Source organism: Kogia breviceps, chromosome 5, assembly GCF_026419965.1.
Source record: "Kogia breviceps isolate mKogBre1 chromosome 5, mKogBre1 haplotype 1, whole genome shotgun sequence".
NCBI lineage: Eukaryota > Metazoa > Chordata > Mammalia > Artiodactyla > Physeteridae > Kogia > Kogia breviceps.
This window is the reverse complement of record NC_081314.1, coordinates 68,299,467-68,319,781: the sequence shown is the minus strand read 5'-3', so window position 1 is coordinate 68,319,781 and position 20,315 is coordinate 68,299,467. Positions and strand designations below refer to the sequence as shown.

The window sequence follows — 20,315 nt, the reverse complement described above, 5'->3', positions numbered from 1 at the left end:
ACAACACAAACAGATGGAAAGATATACGATGTTCATGGATTAGAAGAATTAATACTGTTAAAATGACCATACTACCCAAGGCAATCTAGGAATTCAATGCAATCCCTGTCAAAATACCCATGGCTGAGGCTTCCCTGGTGGTGCAGTGGTTGAGAGTCCGCCTGCCGATGCAGGAGACATGGGTTTGTGCCCCAGTCCGGGAAGATCCCACATGCCATGGAGTGGCTAGGCCCGTGAGACATGGCCACTGAGCCTGCGCATCCGGAGCCTGTGCTCCGCAACGGGAGAGGCCACAACAGTGAGAGGCCTGCGTACCGCCAAAAAACCAAACAAACAAAAAACCTATGGCATTCTTCATAGAAGTAGAACAAATAATTCTAAAATTTGTATGGAAACAAAAAACACCCCAAACAGCCAAAACTATCTTGAGAAAGAAGAACAAAGCTGGAGGTATCATGCTCCCTGATTTCAAACTATACTGCAAAGTTACAGTAATCAAAGCAGTATGGTACTGGCACATAGATCAATGGAACAGAATAGTGAGCCCAGAAATGAACCCATAATTACATGGGCAATTAATCTATGACAAAGGAGGCAAGAATATACAATGGGGAAAAGACAGCCTCTTCAATAAATGGTGTTGGGAAAACTGGACAGCTACATGCAAAAGAATCAAACTGGACTACACCATATACAAAAATAAATTCAAAATGGATTAAAGACTTAAATGTAAGACCTGAAACCATAAAACTTCTGGAAGAAAAAATAGGCAGTATGGTCTTTGACATCAGTCTTAGCAATATTTTTTGCATATGTCTCCTCAGGCAAGGGCAACAAAAGCAAAAATAAACAAATGGGACTACATCAAACTAAAAAGCTTTTGCACAGTGAAGGAAACTATCAATGAAATGAAAAGGCAGCTTGCTGAATGGGAAATGATATTTATAAATGCTATATGTGATAAGGGGTTAATACCCCAAATATACAAATAACTCATATAGCTCAACATCAAACAAACAACCTGATTAAAAAATGGGTAGAGGATCTGAATAGATATTTATCCAAAGAAGACATACAAATAGCTATCAGGCACATGAAAAGATGCTCAATATCACTAATTATTAGGAAAATGTAAATGAAAACCACAGTGAGATATCACTTCACACCTGCTAGAATGGCTATTATCAAAAAAACAACAAATGGGCTTCCCTGGTGGCGCAGTGGTTGAGAATCCGTCTGCCGATGCAGGAGACACGGGTTCGTGCCCTGGTCCGGGAAGATCCCACATGCCGCGGAGCAACTAAGCCCGTGAGCCATTGCTGCTAGGCCTGAGCGTCCGGAGCCTGTGCGCCGCAACGGGAGAGGCCACAACAGTGAGAGGCCCGCATACCGCAAAAAAAAAAAAAAAAAAAAAAAAAAAAACAAGTGTTGGCCAGGATGTAGGGAAATGGGAACCTGTGGGTACTGTTGATGGGAATGCAAACTGGTGCAGCCACTATGGAAAACAGTATGGAGATACCTCAAAAAACTAAAAATAGACCTATATATAGAACTACCATATGACTCAGCAACTCCACTCCTGGGTATTTATTTAAAGAAAACAAAAACACTCTTTAGAGACCTAAATGTAAGACCAGATACTATGAAACTCCTAGAGGAAAACATGCAAAATACTCTTTGACATAAACTGCAGCAATATTTTTTTTGGATCTGTCTCCTAAAGGAAAGGAAATGAAAACAAAAATAAACAAGTGGGACCTAATTAAACTTAAAAGCTTTCACACAGCAAAGGAAACCACTGACAAGACAAAAAGATAACCCACTGAATGGGAGAAAATATTTGCAAATGATATGACTGATAAGGGATTAATATCCAACATATATAAATAGTTCATACAACACAACATCAAAAAAACAAACAACCTGATTAAAAAATGGGGAGAAGAACTAAACAGACATTTTTCCAAAGAGGAAAAGAAAATGGCCAACAGGCATATGAAAAGATGCTCAACATCAGTAATCATCAGGGAAATGAAAATAAAAACCACAATGAGATATCACCTCACACCTGTCAGAAAGAATGGCTATCATCAAAAAGAACACAACAAATGTTGGGGAGGATGTGGAAAAAAGGGAACAATTGTTCACTGTTAGTGGTAATGTAAACTGGTGCAGCCACTGTGGAAAACAGTATGGAGGTGTCTCAAAAAACTAAAAATAGAACTACCATATGACTCAGCAATTCCACTCCTGTGTATGTATCAGAAAAAACCAAAAACACTAATTTGAAAAGATACATGCACCCCAACATTCATAGCAGCATTATTTACAATTGCCAAGATATGGAAACAACCTAAGTGTCCATCAACAGATGAGTGGACAAGATTGGATAGACACACACACACACACACACACACACACACACACACACACACACACACTGGAATACTACTCAGCCATAAAAAAGAATGAAATTTTGCCATTTGTGGCAAATGGATGGATATGGAGGGCATTATGCTAGTGAAATAAGTTAGAGAAAGACAAATACTGTAGAATATCACTTATATGTGGAATCTAAAAAATACAACAAACTAGTGAATATAACAAAAAAGCAGACTCACAGATATAGAGAACAAACCAGTGGTTACCAGTGGGGAGGGAGGGAGGGGTGGGAGAGTGGGAGGTACAAACTACTCGGTTTAAGATAGGCTCAAGGATGTAATGTACAACATGAGGAATATGACCAATATTCTGTAATAACTGTAAATGGAAAGCAATCTTTAAAAATTGTACAAAAAATAAAAAATTTTTAAAAACCAATAAAAAAACACTCTTTAGAAAAGATATCTGCACCCTTACATTAACTGCAGCATTATTTACAATAGCCAAGATATGGAAGCAATCTAAGTACCCATTGGTAGATGAATGGACAAAAAAGGTGTGGTGTACACACACACACACGCACATGCATGCAATGGAATATTACTCAGCCATAAAAAAGAATGAAATCTTGCCATTTGTGACAGCATGGACAGACCTAGAGGACACTAAGCTAAGTGAAATAAGTCAGATGGAGAAATACAAGTACTATATGATTTCACTTAAATGTGTAATCTAAAAAACAAAACAAATGAACAAACAGAATAAAACAGAAACAGAGTCATAGATACAGAGAACAAACAGGTGGTTGTCAGAGGGAAGGAGGGAGGGGGGAGGGGAGAAACAGGTGAGGGAGATTAAGAGGTACAAACTTTTAGTACAAAATAAATGAGTCAAGGGTATGAGATGAATAGTGTGGGGAATACAGTCAATAATTATGTAACATCTTTGTAGGGTGACAGACAGTAACTAATCATGGTGATCATTTTGAAATGTACAGAAATGTCAAATCACTATGTTGTGTACCAGGAACTAATATAGTGTTGTAGGTCAATTATACTTCAAAAACAAACTCACGTAAAAAGAGATCAGATTTGTGGTCACCAGAGGTGGTGAGTGGGGGAGGGGGAATTGGATGAAGGCAGTCAGAAGGTACCAACTTCCAGTTATAAGATAAGTAAGTACTAGGGATGTGGTGTACAACTTGATAAATATAATGAACACTATGTTAATGCATGAAAATTCTTAAGACAGTAAACCCTAAGAGTTCTCATCACAAGGAAAAAAGCAGAGGGTTACTTAATTACAATTACTTAAACTGTGTATGTTAACACAATTTAATATTATGCAGCCATTAAAAATGATGCTGAAAAAGTATATTTCATGATACAGGAAATGTTCACAATATGAAGTAAAGAAGTGTTACAGAACAGCATGACTTTTTTAAAGCACACATACACACATGTATAGACTAACATAATATATACCCAAAACGCTAATGGTGGTTATTGTCAGGAGATTGGGGATCATAGATTATTTTAATTTGGGGGGGGGAACTTACTTGTATGTTCCAAAATTTCTATATATATTACTTTTGTTCTCAGGAAAAAATTGTTTCAACAATATAAATGAAGTTATAAAGAACGCTAGTGCCATGTGTTCTCTTTACTTCAAAAGCATAAGGCTTGAATTGAAGTATATGAATATACATACTACACAATGATGGGAGTTAAAATTTTACTTTTTTAAAAAGCTGTGGGATCTCGAAATAATAATGTTTCTCAAGAATGGTTAGATATTTTGTTCTTTCCTCAAAATGTGAGCTTTCTGTGCCTGACTGTAAGATTAAAAAAATTCCTTTTTACTACTACCTAAGACAGGCCTGCAATCTTCAGGGGCAGTACCATGTGGCTTCTGTCTGGTTTTGAATTAGTCCAGTGACTATCAGACTTTTTGACTGTAAAAACTGTCAATAACAATTTTTGAATATGCACTCACTATGTGATTTATTTATAAATTATATATCTGTAAAACTTTATTAAAATACCAAATATATATGAAAACATGCATGAAAATAGAAATTTAAAATGACGAGATAAAAGGAACAGAAGCTCTAACATCTTCTTCCTCACAACGTCATGGATTGTCTTATATGTACTCTACTCTGGACACCACTGGACTGTACAACCACAAAAGGTGGGCTTCGACCAAAAAAGACCAACCATATGTCAATCTGTTCCATTCAGAAGGTCTATAGGAAATTGATATGGGGTATTCTTCTGGCACTAGGTCTTTAATTTATCAAAGGTTATCCAGTTAATGGTGGTAGTGTGTTTACACAGGAAATATCTTCCAGGTCCATACTCTAGCTTACCTTGCTGCTGCAATTTGTAATCAGTGGAATATGCCTTCCCAATGATATTCCATACAGGCCTTAAGCATCCAAATAGTCCTTCAAGAAACCCACCACTGCTGCTGCCCGACCTGCTGAACTGAATCTTGATGTCTTCAGTTCCACTCGTGCCCTCTCCATCCACAGTGTTGCTGTTCCCGTGAGACACGGCCATCTCTGATTCATCTTGTTCCCTTAGCTGAAGAACGCTATTCTCAAACTGGTCCCTGGAATCCTCGCTTACGCTTGTCAACACTGTTGTGGTGATGGGGCTGTTCATGCCCTCAGTTAGCTCTGATTGCACCACCCCCCTTTCCTGCTGGTCCTTAAGAAGCTTGAGTGAAGGGTGGCTTCGCATAGGTGCGATGTCATCTTGTAGTCCATTGAAGGTTTTGTTTTCACTCAAAGGCAAGCATGGGGAAGAGGAGCAGCTCAGGTGCTCTTGAGGGTTGGCCATCGTGCCATGAGTGTGCCCAGGGTCCTGAGATGACACTCAGAGGATCATTAGAAAAGAGTTCTGATGTAAGAGGGGGCTTCAGAACCTGGGGAAAACAGGAGGAGGTCGTGAGATCACCCTTTCGTTAGTCATCCACACCACTACACTTCTGTTTATAATAATAAAAACATTGAAACAAGGGGGATTGATTAAACAGTGGTGTTCATCCACATGAAGGAATACTGTGCAGCAGTTAAAAATCATGTTGTAGAAGAGTATTTACTAACATGAGAAAATGTTCATGACATATTAATATAAAAAATAGGTTAGAAAAATATATACAATGTAAGCCATTTAAAATTTTTATTATTTAAAAGGATACACAAACACATATACAAGAAAAAAAGACTGAAAGGATACATCCAAAGAATTAACAACAGTTAATTCTAGGTGGTTAGATTCAGGAGGGATTTATGTTGTTGTGTTTTTCAAGATATTCTAAGCATTTTGCATTAATATGTTTCTATAGACTGAATGGTTGTGTCCCCCCCAAATTTACATGTTGAAACTCATTTGTGATGCTGTTTGGAGGTGGGGGCCTTTGGGATGTGATTAGGTCATGATGGTGGAGTCTTCAAGAATGGGATTAGTGCCTTATAAAAAAGACCCTGGAGAACTCCCTTTCCTCTTCTGCCATGTGAGGACACAGTGAGAAGATGGCTGTCTAGGAACCAGGTAGCAGGCCCTCACCAGATTATCAAATCTGTGAGTGCTTTGATCTTGGATATCTCAGCTCAGCCTCAAGTAAAAATGTTTGTTGTCTGAGCCATCTAGTCTGTGGTATTTTTGTTATAGCAGCCTGAACAGACTAAGACATATATATTATATTTATAATCAGAAAAAAATTGTTTCCCTTCCCAAAGGTATAAATATATTTTTGTTAGAAACTTCATTCTGTGTTATTGTAAGTCACTGCTGATATCTTCTGTTTGCTTTAGTGTTTTGTCCACTGGCACCTTGCTTTACTTTCTAAGGCATTCATTAAGGCATGTAGATAAATGTCTTGTGTATGTGACAGATAAATTCCTAAGATGTAAATTTTGTTTTACTGTACTGCACCAAATCTGGAGCAATGTGACCAAGCCACAGCTCTTTAAACGTATTCTTTGCTTCTGATCTGTCCATCAGCACCAATTTCTCAGAGCCACCTACCCCCTGAAAATAAAGACATGGAATTGTTCTAGATTCACCAGATCATGCAAAATCAATCTTAAACTTATTCAATGTATGTCTCTTATCAGAAATTTACTTTCTTTGCAAATCTCTATATAATAGTCCTTCCTGGAGCTTCCCTGGTGGCGCAGTGGTTGAGAGTTCGCCAGCTGATGCAGGGGACACAGGTTCGTGCCCCGGTCCAGGAGGATCCCACATGCTGCGAAGCGGCTGGGCCTGTGAGCCATGGCCGCTGGGCCTGCGCGTCCGGAGCCTGCGCTCCGCAATGGGAGAGGCCACAACAGTGAGAGGCCCACGTACCGCAAAAAAAAAAAAAAAAAAAAAAAAAAAAAAAAAAAAAAATCCTTCCTTCTTTCACTCTGTATTAAGCATCAAGGATATGCTAGAGGCCAGGGGATAAAGATGATCTCAAAGAGGGGGCAAAAGACAGACCAACAAAGATTGACTGTACACTGCTTAACCAAGTGCTCTGGGAGCACAGAAGAGGGAGGAATAGTTTCAGGGATAGCTGTCCAAAGGTGGTAACTATTGATCTGTTTGAAGGAAGTGTAGAAATTCACCGGGCAGTCAGGAGAGGAGAGAGTGAAAGAAGAGGAAGAGGGTACTACAGGTTTGGAGAAAGTGTGAATGAGGGAATGGAGGGATAAAAATATGGAACAGATGAGATATCTTAGTGGCTGGAATGTAGGTTATATGTATATATACAGAGAAAGATAAGAATTGGAGAGAGTCAGAGGCTAGATTGTAAGTATGCTAGGCTAAGAGATTTGGATTTTATTCTGAAGGTGATGGGGAGCCATAGTATCCTATATTGGGGGTTACAAATAAAAATAGACCATTCTTATGTTATTAATTTCTCATCTTCATTACTGAGACCAGGGGTTGCTAGGGAAGTGAGACTAGGCATTCCAGGTAGTAATGCGGAGCAGCAGGAGATAACTCTTGTAAAAGGTGGGCCAAGGTCAGAATATGGTGGACCTGTACGGCAAACTAAAGCTTTTAGATTTTATCCTCAAGACAACAGAGAGTCATTAAGGAATTTTAAGCAAGGGAGTGATTTGGTCAGATTTGTAATTTAAAATCATACCCGTAGCAGTAGAGGTTGGATTGAAGGAGAATGACTGAAGGTCAAGATATCAGTTAGGAGGAAGAGATCAAGTAAGAAATGATGAGGACCCAAACCAAGGCAGTAGCAGTGGCAATGAAGAGGAGGGGACAGGTTTAAGAGGTAAAACTGGTAAGATCCAGTGATTGATAAAACATGGGGGTGAGTGAGGAAAAGGACAGGAGAGGAATACTTTCAGATAACTTACTTGGGATAATGGATAGATGGACAATGTCATTAACTGAGATATGAAATATCAGAAGAGATAAGTTTTAGAAAGAAGATAATTAGCTTATAAATGTAGACGGTTTAACGCCTACTGTGTGTTTCATGCACTGAACCAGATTTTTATTTATGTTATCTGATTTTTTTTTTTTTTTTTTTTTTTTTTTTTTGTGGTAGGCGGGCCTCTCACTGTTGTGGCCTCTCCCTTTGCGGAGCACAGGCTCCGGACGCGCAGGCTCAGCAGCCGTGGCTCACGGGCCCAGCCGCTCCGCGGCACGTGGGATCCTCCCGGACCGGGGCACGAACCCGCGTCCCCTGCATCGGCAGGCGGACTCTCAACCACTGCGCCACCAGGGAAGCCCTATGTTATCTGATTTTTAAAAAGACACTTTAGGGATTTCCCTGGCGGTCCAGTGGTTAAGACTCTGCGCTTCCACTGCAGGGGGAACGGGTTCCACCCCTAGTTGGGGAACTAAGATCCTATATGCCGTGCCGTGTGGCCAAAAAGGAAAAACAACAAAAATAAAAAGACACTTTATAGAGAGGAATTTAAAGAGAGGTAAACATGGGAGCTTCTTTAGCTCAGGGATAGAAGTATCAAAATTATACAAAGGTGAACTCAAATTAAAAACGTTTTTATTAAATGCATGCTAGGAGCAGTACCAAGTTAAATTAAAAATGTTTTTATTAAATAAATGCTAGAACCACGCACTAGGCTAGGTTCTATGGGTACAGGACATTACTATTACCATTACTACTTTTAATGGTAAGGAAGACAAAGGGCTTTACAATTTACAGAGCCCCATTTACATAATCAGCGATGTGTTTACTCTCCAGAATAAAAAAACCAACAATTAGATTTGTAGTGTTCACCAATTTCCCTGGTATAAATACTCCCACAAAGGCAGATTTCAAGCTAATAACAACAGCTTAACAACCTGCTTGCAAAGTTACTAAATATTTGACAGCTGGCTCTTAGAAATTGGCATATAAACCAGCACCAACACCATAATCTTTGTGATAGTGTCATTTTCATTTGAGAGAAGTAAGAAACTTCTAAGGCCACATATTGAGAGTAAGCGGTAGAGCAGGAATTAAAATCTAACTCAGAATTCAGATTCTCAAATTCCCTTGCCTTTTTTTTTTTTTTTACGACAAGTCACCTCTTATGATAACCTTTCACTTTCTTTTTTTTTTTTTTTTTTTTTGCGGTACGCGGGCCTCTCACTGTTGTGGCCTCTCCTGTTGCAGAGCACAGGCTCCGGATGCACAGACTCAGCGGCCATGGCTCACGGGCCCAGCCGCTCCGCAGCATGTGGGATCTTCCCAGACCGGGGCACGAACCTACGTCCCCTGCATCGGCAGGCGGACTCTAAACCACTGCGCCAACAGGGAAGCCCACTTTCTTAGAGTACTTTTCCTGTGACCTTGACCTTAACACCTGATTGCCTGTTTAAGAAAGCCAGAGCATGGAATGGCTATCCCTGTTTTTCCCAGAAGGACACGGAGGCCCAGAGAGAAGTATATGCTAAAGGTCACAGAGCCAGGACTGAATACCATTTTTTTTCCCTAATTCCAAACTCTCTCCTATACCATGTGGTCTCTGTAAGATATGGTTTCTTCTTTTCAAAGTTTATACACTACTTAAAGAGTTAATAATTACACCGAGGGAATTACCTCCTGCCCACTCCCACCCCCATGACATAGGAGCCATATTCTGTTCTACAGGCTGTGGGAGAAGGGGAACAAGAATGGGGCAGGAGAAGGTAGATTGGGCTGACTGGAGTTTAGGTGAACCTTTGCGAGGAAGATGTGTTTGAAACTGACAGAGGAAAGGAAGTCAGGAAAGAACAACAGCATTAGCAGAGGCAGGGAAAAAACACCAGGGCATGTGTGACACCCGGAAATAATGAAAGAGCCAGCTAAGGTTGGAGAGTAGTGTGCAATAAAGGTAGCTCCTTCACATACTGGCTCTGAAAACTCATGAAATAATGCAGATAATTCTTCCCTTTAAACAAATCAGAAAATGTTATCTGTTTGAAGTTGGGTTAAGAGGGACTTAAATTCTAGGACATGGAGAAATTTACGGGCTGGGGAAGCTGCCTGGGACTATAATGTTGGGGAAAAGAAAGAAAGAAAGAAAAAGAAAAGCTGGAACCCTTCCCTACAGCAACAGCTGTTTGCTGAATTGACCTCCATTCCCCACCCAATCCTCTCTATTTCCTTCCTTTTTACTCATCTCTAAGCTCTGACATTACTGATCCCCCCATTTTGCTTTCTTGCTGACCTCCTGCCACAACCTTGAGCTGTCTCTTGCCTTTGGCCTCTCTGACCTTGCTCTGCCTGATCTCTTTCAAGACTGCTGACTTCATATTTTCAGACTTGGCCACTGCCTTAGTAAAGTTGCTTCCAGTCTGTCTTTGCCGTTGGGATCCTTTACAGCGCAGGACATATATTATGCTGTTGGCTCACATCAGACTTGATAATGCAAATACCCAAATGTATATGTGAATGTCAGCCAAACACCTATTTGTGCAATTTGTTCTTTGAACCCAACTACAGGATTTTATATTAATTCCTGGTAAATTTCCATTTTGTCCATTTTTATTCTGAGTTCCTTCTCCCTGCTGACCTCATATTGAAATGAGCTCATATACAAAAAGTTAGAAAAACATGTGTTTGTTTTGTAATCTCTTCCCATTTCTTTCTTTCTTTTTTTTTTTTTTTGTCCACGCCTCAGATCTCAGTTCCCCAGCCAGGGGTTGAACCCGGGCCATGAAAGTGAAAGCACAGAATCCTAACCCCTAGACCACCAGGGAACTCCCATCTCTTCACATTTCTAAGAGGCTAATTGTATACATGAAGTGGACCTGTTCACACAGGCACTGGGAATGAGTCTAAAGAAGACAACTTCAGCATGGTCATCACATTCAGTTTGATATTTAAGACATCAAGGAATAACAGGACCTTCAAAGAATATAGTCCAACACACCTGTTTTACATATGAGAATCAAATCCCAGAGAGATTGCTGACTCGCTCAATACAACTAATTAGTGTCAGAGATAGAATGAGTTCTCTTTCTTCAACCTATGATCTTCCCCTAGTCTGGCTGTTTATTCAGACAAACAGAAACAAATAGCCATGATAACATGACCACTGATGACAAAAAGGATGATAATTCACTGTGTTATTCTAGGTGCACTAAAGCTACACCCAAAGAAGCACAAGCACCCATTTAGAGGGGTGGCCCTGCACCTGTTAACAGAGGAGTGAGGGGCACCCAGCTATTGGTGGTTCAGTGGCTCTGAGAGTGGGCAGAGGTGGTGGAAACCTCAAGGTGTGTATAAAGATATGTAGTCAGAGAGGCTTTCCTCTGTTCACCAAGAATATCAAGACCAATCGCAACCAACATATGCAGAGAGATGGAGAAGCACAAGAACAAAGGGAAAGAAATCATCACCATGGCTATATTTAAATATGATCAGAGCTGATTCTACATGTAAGACTGTAGGATGATAAAAAGTATCTAAATTTTACCTGTGTTTGTACGTACACCCACACACTGCCACTGCACAGTGAAGGAGCTGGTAAGTGGAACCTAAGGGAACACAAGCAGCCCCACCATCTCTGCCTCTGTCTTTGTCCTCTCAGTTCCTCCCTCTCTGTCCAGATTTGGCTCAGGTACCCTTTTGGGAACTGACTGTTTGGATATTTTAACTCATGAGAAGTCAAAGCTAGATTTCATTAGAAGGGGATAGAAAGGAAATGAGGCAAGAATTTTAAACACTGAGAGTCAAATGGAAAAAGATAAGGAAGAGCAGAGGGATAAAAGGGCAAGGTCGGCGTGTCACCCTTATCAGTAGGAAGCTCTATGGGCAAGAGGTGATGCTGCTGCTTCCCTTACAAGGGCTCCTGAATCTGCCAGGAGCACAAGGTAGTGCCTGCCCTTTGGGCACACTTCCCTTGCCCTCAAAAGGAGAAAGTGGTTTGTGAAAAATTAGTAGTCAAGGGTTGGAGACAGCAGCAGATGTGCATTTGCCAGCGCACTGCCAATTTCTGGAAATTACCTTGGCTTCATGCCAAGATGGGTTCGGCACAGAGAAAAAGACGAGTGGAAGAGGTCATGTGGCCAAATGGCCCTTGAGTTCTTGCGTTTTTATTATATAATACAATTTCCCCATGTTGCTAACAGAGGATAATTTTATAATAGATCAGATTTTGAGTTTTACATCATAAATATGAATAAATCAAAGATTTTGAAAAATTTTGCCTCACAAAGTTTTCAGTATGACTAAAATTGAATAAAACTTGAAAGTAAGCCTTATCGCTGAGATTTCTTGATTGATGCTCACCTCTTCCCAAGATGTCTTATCATTAGTTGGCATTTTCTTGCCTTAAAATGAACACAATGCTGCTATCCTAACTTTCTGGTTATTTCTCTAAAATTCACATAGCAGTATTTAGAGCACAAGTGAGATTTCTGCTGTTAGGGCATCATTCTCATTTTAAAACTGGGATTAAGTTACTTGTTCATAGTAATCACATAAAAAATGATCTTTCTAGGATAGAGGTCTATCACGGAGATCTTGATTTGACCTTTAAAAAAAATTAGATTGCTTTTTCTAATGGAATTGCAAAATTAATCAGATCAGAATAGTGGCCTACAATTGCACCTTTACCCCTAACTTGCTCTTCTAACTGTGAACCCTCTACTGAAATCCCTATTTGAAAGGACAATAATAACCTCCATCAACCAAATCCACTGACCTTCCTTGTCCCATCTTCTTTATAACATTTCATCCAATAATCATGCATTCAGAAATACTGATTCAGTGTCTACCATATATCTATATTTTTGGTTAAGATTATGAATGTTTCATAATATTAAAGTATGCTGGAGCCAGCAAAAAATAAAAATTACAAACAGGCAAGCTCCATGTTGACAGATTACTTAATGAATATTACTACCTATAAATACAAATATGACTAAAGATAAGATAACTTTATAATGTAGGTTTTAAAGCAACTGACAAAGGATTAATCTCCAAAATTTACAAGCAGCTCATGCAGCTCAATAACAAAAAAACAAACAACCCAATCCAAAAATGGGCAGAAGAACTAAATAGACATTTCTCCAAAGAAGATATACAGATTGCCAACAAACACATGAAAGACTGCTCAACATCATTAATCATTAGAGAAATGCAAATCAAAACTACAATGAGATATCATCTCACACTGGTTAGAATGGCCATCATCAAAAAATCTAGAAACAATAAATGTTGGAGAGGGTGTGGAGAAAAGGGAACACTCTTGCACTGTTGGTGGGAATGTAAATTGATACAGCCACTATGGAGAACAGTATGGAGGTTCCTTAAAAAACTACAAATAGAACTACCATATGACCCAGCAATCCCACTACTGGGCATATACCCTGAGAAAACCATAATTCAAAAAGAGTCATGTACCAAAATGTTCATTGCAGCTCTATTTACAATAGCGAGGACATGGAAGCAACCTAAGTGTCCATCAACAGATGAATGGATAAAGAAGATGTGGCACATATATACAATGGAATATTTACTCAGCCATAAAAAGAAACGAAATTTAGTTATTTGTAGTGAGGTGGATGGACCTAGAGTCTGTCATACAGAGTGAAGTAAGTCAGAAAGAGAAAAACAAATACCGTATACTAACACATATATATGGAATCTAAGAAAAAAAAAAAACTCATGAAGAACCTAGGGGTAAGACGGGAATAAAAACACAGACCTACTAGATCATGGACTTGAGGATATGGGGAGGGGGAAGGGTAAGCTGTGACAAAGTGAGAGAGTGGCATGGACATATATACACTACCAAACATAAAATAGATACCTAGTGGGAAGTAGCCACATAGCACAGGGAGATCAGCTAGGTGGTTTGTGACCACCTAGAGGGGTGGGGTAGGGAGGGTGGGAGAGAGGGAGACGCAAGAGGGAAGAGATATGGGAACATATGTATATGTATAACTGATCCACTTTGTTATAAAGCAGAAACTAACACACCATTGTAAAGCAATTATACTCCAATAAATATGTTAAAATAAATAAATAAATAAATAAATAAAATGAATAAAGATGCTTCATTTTCAGAGTTACAGACTATGATCTTATCAAAAAATAGCAACTTGTGAGGCTTCAAATATACCTTCAGTCAAAGGCCAAACAAATTTCTTGACCAAAGGAATGGTTTCTCTATAACCTCCATAAATCTATGATAAATAATATATACTAAGTGTTAATATTCCAGAATAGAATCAACATTTTCTGACTTAAATCTGACTTGCTGTATGAGGAAGAAAATTAGCAACTAAATAAATCCACTTAAAATGTCTTAAAAAATAAGATACAGACATATATGCCCTTAAATACTTAATATGAATGAGTATAAAAATAATTATATAAGCCTTTCAAGAAAACAGGAAAATAGGTTTAAAAGGTCAACAGTGGTTATCACTGTTTTTTAAAATTTTCTATATTTTTCTAAATTTCTAGTCTTAGCATGCATCATTTGTTTAATCAGAAGTTTTCAATCCAAATCTTTGTTGCTTTAAACACATAGATGAACAAGCCATCTTTATTATTTGCATATTTGAAAAATGATATGTGATGTTAAGGACATGGTCAGGAAAACTAATCGTCAATGTGTGCTGAGGCTTGCGAATAGGCATAAGAATCATTTATAAATTCAAAACAAAAAGAAAAATGAATAAAAACCAGATGACAATGAGGAAACAAAAGCGGATGACTCCTATTTTGTTTTTACCTTTTCTACTAGTAAGAATCATATTCAAAAGGCAGAATAATCTAGATAAGAGAACTGAAACTTAAGACAGATGAAGAGACAAAGGCATATCTAATTATATCTTGATTATTTCCAAGTTCTAAGGTCAGATGAATTACACACTAATACACTGAAACTCTTGCATTTAGGATCACAAAAACCTTTCGTAAAGAATTATCTTTAGGAACTGTGAGCAAGATATTCATGGAAAAGTAGGAGATAGAGAAATACCCCAATTTTTTTAATAAAGGAGGATTATAGAATACATAGATAGAACTGTGAACTTGATCTGGTCCCTGATAGCAGCACCAAGTATACAGTAAGCACTCAATGAAAGCTAGTCCCTTTTCTTCTTTTCCTTTCCTGTTATTTTGTGCCTTTCCCCTCTTTTTTGGGGAAATCTATGACTCTCCTTAAGATAAATAGTTCAGGAGAACAATTGAAATGACCATTGAAATTATTTTAAAATTACTATTTAAAATTTAAATTATGTTTTAAATTTGGGCTATAATGCACACTTTCATATTGTTTCCCAATCAACCAATTCAGAACCTTCTATGCACTTCATCATATAGAGAGCAACACTGAGGGGAACCACTGGATGAAGATAGACCTGGATTCAAATACTAATCATTAACTTGATCTTACTCTCTCTCTAAGCCTCAATTTCATTATCTATAAGTGGTGATAACAACAGAATCCAACTCATAGAATAGATTAGATGATTATATGAGATAATGCATATATAATGCACTTATCTAGCACACAGCAAATCCTTAAGATTTATTAGCTATCCAAATCTTTAACTAGAAAAACTAGAATGAAAAGATATATGTCAATACGCTCAATATATATGTAAGATCAAGGGGCATGAAAGGAAGGGCAAAAGGAAGACAAGTGAGCTTTCTTAAAGAAAGTGGAAAAATGACAAAAGTGGGATAAGAGAGAGATAGATCAATATACATAGAAATTGAGGCACATTTAGCTTGTAACGTTCATTTGAAATTATAAATGAAAGCACAAAGAATCAATAAACAGAGAGATACTGGGTCAAAAGGGCAAAAGGAAGATGGAAAACGAGAGGAAAATCCCAAACATATGCAACTTCTTTTTCATATTTAATTTCCTTTGTCTTTGATTTAATTACAGCAGTTATTTTTACATTCCAGGTTTCAATTAAATTGAAAGAAAAAGGGAAGGCTCTATGTAGCTGTAATATTTGGGAGAATATTAATACTATGTAGTTCTAATATTTGGGAGAAAATATTATGTAATTCCCATGGTTTTAACATTGCTGTATTAAATTAGGAGATAATTTTATCGATTCAAGAAAATATCTCTGGGAAAAGACTGCTTATGTTTTAAACAGACGAGCAATTAGAACACAGGAGAACCACTGCAGAATTGTGTTCCCAAAGGAGAGTATGGGATTTTCTTGCCTAGAGATCGACATGTTTCTACATCACGTTATGTACACATGAAGATATTCTGTCTTTCATGAACTGCTTAATTCTACTCTTGTCTCACCCACCTTCCTGGAAACATTATAGTTTTCAGGCAGCTTGCCTTCACTTTCTTCATGAAGACCTCATCCCTAGGGCAAAGTATAAAAAGTTTGTTGTGGCTCTAGGCCTAGAGAACTTTGTACAATAGCAACTTCCCACAAGCTTAGAAAAATCATAAAAAATAGTCCTTAAGTGATAATTGAACATTGTAGTAAAATGTGTGCTCTAGATTCAAACTTTCTGGCTTGAATACTGATTCTGTCCATGGGGAAGTTCCTTATCTTTGTGTGTCTCAGTTTTTTCAGTCAAAAACTTGGATAATAAGTGTACCTACCTCATAGGGTTGTAATGAGGACTAAATAAGATAATACTTGCAGAGTGCTTAACATATAACCTGGTAAAAAGTAAGCACTTAATAAGGTTTTGCTATTTGTACTTTAAATTAATAAACATTTTATTCTAAAATAAGAGTGTATTCTTTATTAATAATAATATCCATATTGTTAAAGGAGTAAGATCAAATAAGTACATATATTTTACAACAGTTTTGTCCTTGGTCATTCCAGGGATATAACCATAGAAAAAGGGAAACTTAAAGTTGTCCCAGAGGATGGCTATTTTCATTTTATAATGAAAAGACCATTTATTTCCAAGGAGTTAAGCAGAACAGCTTAGCCCAGAAATAAGCAATGGCCCCAGCCTGCGGGATTTGACACCACTATTCATTGACCCCAGGCCCTAAGACCACTTTGACCCACTCTCATAAGTTGTCATGCTTTGTCTAGTTTGCAAAAAAAAAAGTTTTTTTGGATGTAATTTGAAGAATTATAGATCTTGAGAGATTAATAAACCCCTAACTAGGAGAGAGTACAAGTAGCACGAGTAATTAACTTGAGGTTGAAAATAAAAACATATTTAATAATTACTTCTTAATAACATCATGATGTCAACACATTAATAAATTAATAAATATTAATGTTAACATTTGTTTATTATGTCATATGTATCTTCCTTTGTAGACTTGGCATGATTCTAAAGAAAAAATAAGCAGAATCTAATTAGAGGTTAATTCATATTCTAAATGTACTAGGGGTTGAACTGAAGGAAGCTTTTTTAGGCTGTAATAATCATTTTTCTGAAGTCTGTATGATGAGCAAACAGCAGAAGCAGGCACTAACACTGAAGTTGGTGCAGGACCCTGTATTAGCCCAGACCCTGGCAAGAAAGAGATGCCACGCTCAAATGGGGCAATGACAAGAATTTATGAGACTACTTACAAAGGTGGGGGCAGGAAAAGCAACAGGGATGGTTCCATTGTCCAAAGCTAGTAACAGTCAAAAGGCTGTTAACTGAGCAGGGGAAAAAATTATTGCCAGAACCTGGAGAGCATAACTATAGGAGAAAGTCATCCAACAAGAGCTGTGGCTTTGGTAGAGGGATGCAACCAAAGTTTAATGACCTGATAGGGAGGGAGCCAGGGGAATTAATATTGAACCCCAACTTCATGCTCCTCTTGCTCTCTGAGACCCTGTAGGTGCTTCCCATTGGTTGAACCCAATAGAAAACAAGAAGGCAAGGAAGTCCATTAATGCAGCCTTCAGAGGTACAGAACAGAGTGCTCTGAGAAGGACTGAAAATGGATCTGATTCTAAGCACCAGACCACTGCAGATCCTCCTGCTAAAGGCAGAGACATAATGGCCAAACCTGGAAATGCAATGAGCAGAGCTAAACCCCTGCTAGTAAGAGGTCTCCCTCTGGCTTCTGGATCTTTCAGTTTGGTGGGAAAACTTGAACTTCGGTGTCAGTTATGGGCTCTATAGCAGTTGGGTACCACTGGACAATCTGTTCTTTCTGCCTGGGCTGAAGTATGGGGAATATTTTCTCCTCCAAATATATAAAATACTATTTATTATATTCAGGTCATCTACGAGTCTTACTACCATGTACTATGTTCCAAGAAAAGCATTTCATCAGTGAAAACTAAATGCTATCCACATTGTGATTAAATACTTAGAGTGGAGGCAGCTTGCTACACATGGGTTCTGAAAAAATGGGCTTCCTCATGTGGTTTATGTGAGTATTAAATGAGGTAAAGTACATGAAAGTGCATTTCAAGCTATGAAGTAGTATCCTGATGCTGTCACTATTAAAATATATGGCAGCCATAGGGAAATGATGGGTAGTGTACGGCTTAGTAAGAATTGCTGTCAGAGCTACTGCTCAGGGCTCTAAGCAGGTGAGAGTAGAAGGAAAATCTTTTTGATTTTATATTTTGAAATTATATTATGAAAGTTCTCTTTTCCCATTCAATTTACTGTTAGTGTTTGGACTGTTTAGCTGGACAGTGAAATATAACTGAAGTACAGCTATGAATATAATACATTACACACTTGTTTTATACTATATAACATGAAAATGAAATAATTCATTGCCAGCTTAGTATAATAGAGTTACTGAAAAGCATCAGTAACAGACTTCCAATGATATATGTGGAATTTCCCACAAAGCTGCAGATCCTACAAACTGTTCCTGGGCAAGTCCTGCTTGTTCCTGGCAGGCAAGAAGTTGTCAAGGGTCCTTCTGCCATCTTTGCATTGCTTTTTCAGGTCTTGTTTAGGAATGACAGAAACAGAGATTGTTAGAATTGGAGGGAGCAGTGAGTGGGTGATAACTTCTATTTTTAAAGAGAAACAACTCATCCTAATTAGTTTGTAAATTTGCTAGGGGTAGAATCCAAGTATTATTTATCTCTGTACCTTGTCCCTCTTCTTTTCCTCCCTACCTAGCCTCAGCACCTAGTACAGGACCTATGTAAGATGATGCAGTTTACTTTTTGGATGAGAGAACTTCACACACACACACACACACACACACACACACAGAGCAATCTGATAAATAATACATTAATAACAATAGCAAAAATTTGCTGAGATAATTGCCAAACACTACTCAAAACACTTTCCCTATATTAACTTCTCTGATCCTCACAACAACCCTTTGAGAAAAGTACTACTATTACTCCTATAGTTGTCAAAGCAGTTGGGGCATAGAGTGTTTAAATAACTCACCAACAGCTACTAAGTGGTAAAGACAGGGGTTGAACCCAGTTCCACTCCAATTCCAGAGCCTGAGCCCGAGTTGAGTCCAAGCCCACGATGTTAGTCACAACGTCCTATTGTCAATATTATAATGGGTTTCTATTTAATTAAGAAAGGTCTAAGAAAAATATGGACTAGACTCACATCTTACCTCGAGGTTAAGTTCTATATTTAGGATAAAAGGTAAAAATTCCTAGCAACAAATAAAGTGGAAAATTCTAAAATATGCCCACTTTCTACAGGGTTTACTCCATTCTGTTTTAATATTAAACCCCCATACTTGCACTGTCCAATATAGTAGCTTCTAGGCATATGAGGATATTTAACCTAAAATTAATTAAAAATTAAATGAAATAAAAATTCAGTTCCTCAGGTGCAGTAGTCCATTTCAAGTGCTTAGTAGCCACATGTGAGTAATGGCAACCATACTGGCTAATACAAAATAGAACACCATCATCACAGAAGGTTCAGTTGGACAGCAGTTCTCCATATGACTCATTCATATTAACAGATTTGTTTGTTGTGAGAATAAAGATTACTGCTTCCCTTTGTACATGGGAATTTGATAAATGCATAGAACTCCATTAGCTCCTTAAAATAACAGGTTTGCTACCAAATTCTAGTAATGCCTGTGAATAAGATGATTTAAGTACAGTTCATTCTAATGATGGTTCATCAGGATCAAATTAAAGCAGAGATTTTTTAAAAGGATTTTCCAAGGGACCATAGTCAGTTGTCTAAAATCATTAGAAGAGCCAAAGGATTCATTTTCAAATACCTAAGTAGTTTCAACAGTCATTTGTGGAGAATTTTAAAACTGAATAATTACCATTCCTTAAAGTTCCTAATCATAGGACTAGTGTAGGTGAAAGGCAGAAAACTAGGGGAGGGCTAATGGAGGGAAGGCTGAACAGGACCAGAAGTTTCTACCAAATCACCAACAGCTCTTGTCACTTCTCAGAGAAAACTGTACAGATAACCAGGATAAAGACTCCAGGGGGAACAAGGAACTCTAGACTCTGGATCCAATATCCAATTTTAATAGAGAAGTAATTAAAACTATATTAGTGAAAGATCCTATTGCTTTAGACTTTTACATTTTTCCTTAATATTGT

General features: G+C 38.1%; 1 protein-coding gene across 2 annotated transcripts in view; it reads right to left on the bottom strand.

Annotated features, from left to right (window-relative positions):
• The window catches only part of MAP3K13 (mitogen-activated protein kinase kinase kinase 13), a 170,278-nt gene that overhangs the window by 42,965 nt on the left and 106,998 nt on the right, over positions 1 to 20,315 (bottom strand). For both annotated transcript variants that reach the window (XM_067034160.1, XM_067034161.1), the window contains one exon: positions 4,754 to 5,313. In XM_067034160.1, the coding sequence (XP_066890261.1) occupies positions 4,754 to 5,228 (475 nt within the window). In that variant the 5' untranslated portion in view covers positions 5,229 to 5,313. The remainder of the gene's footprint in view (positions 1 to 4,753; positions 5,314 to 20,315) is intronic.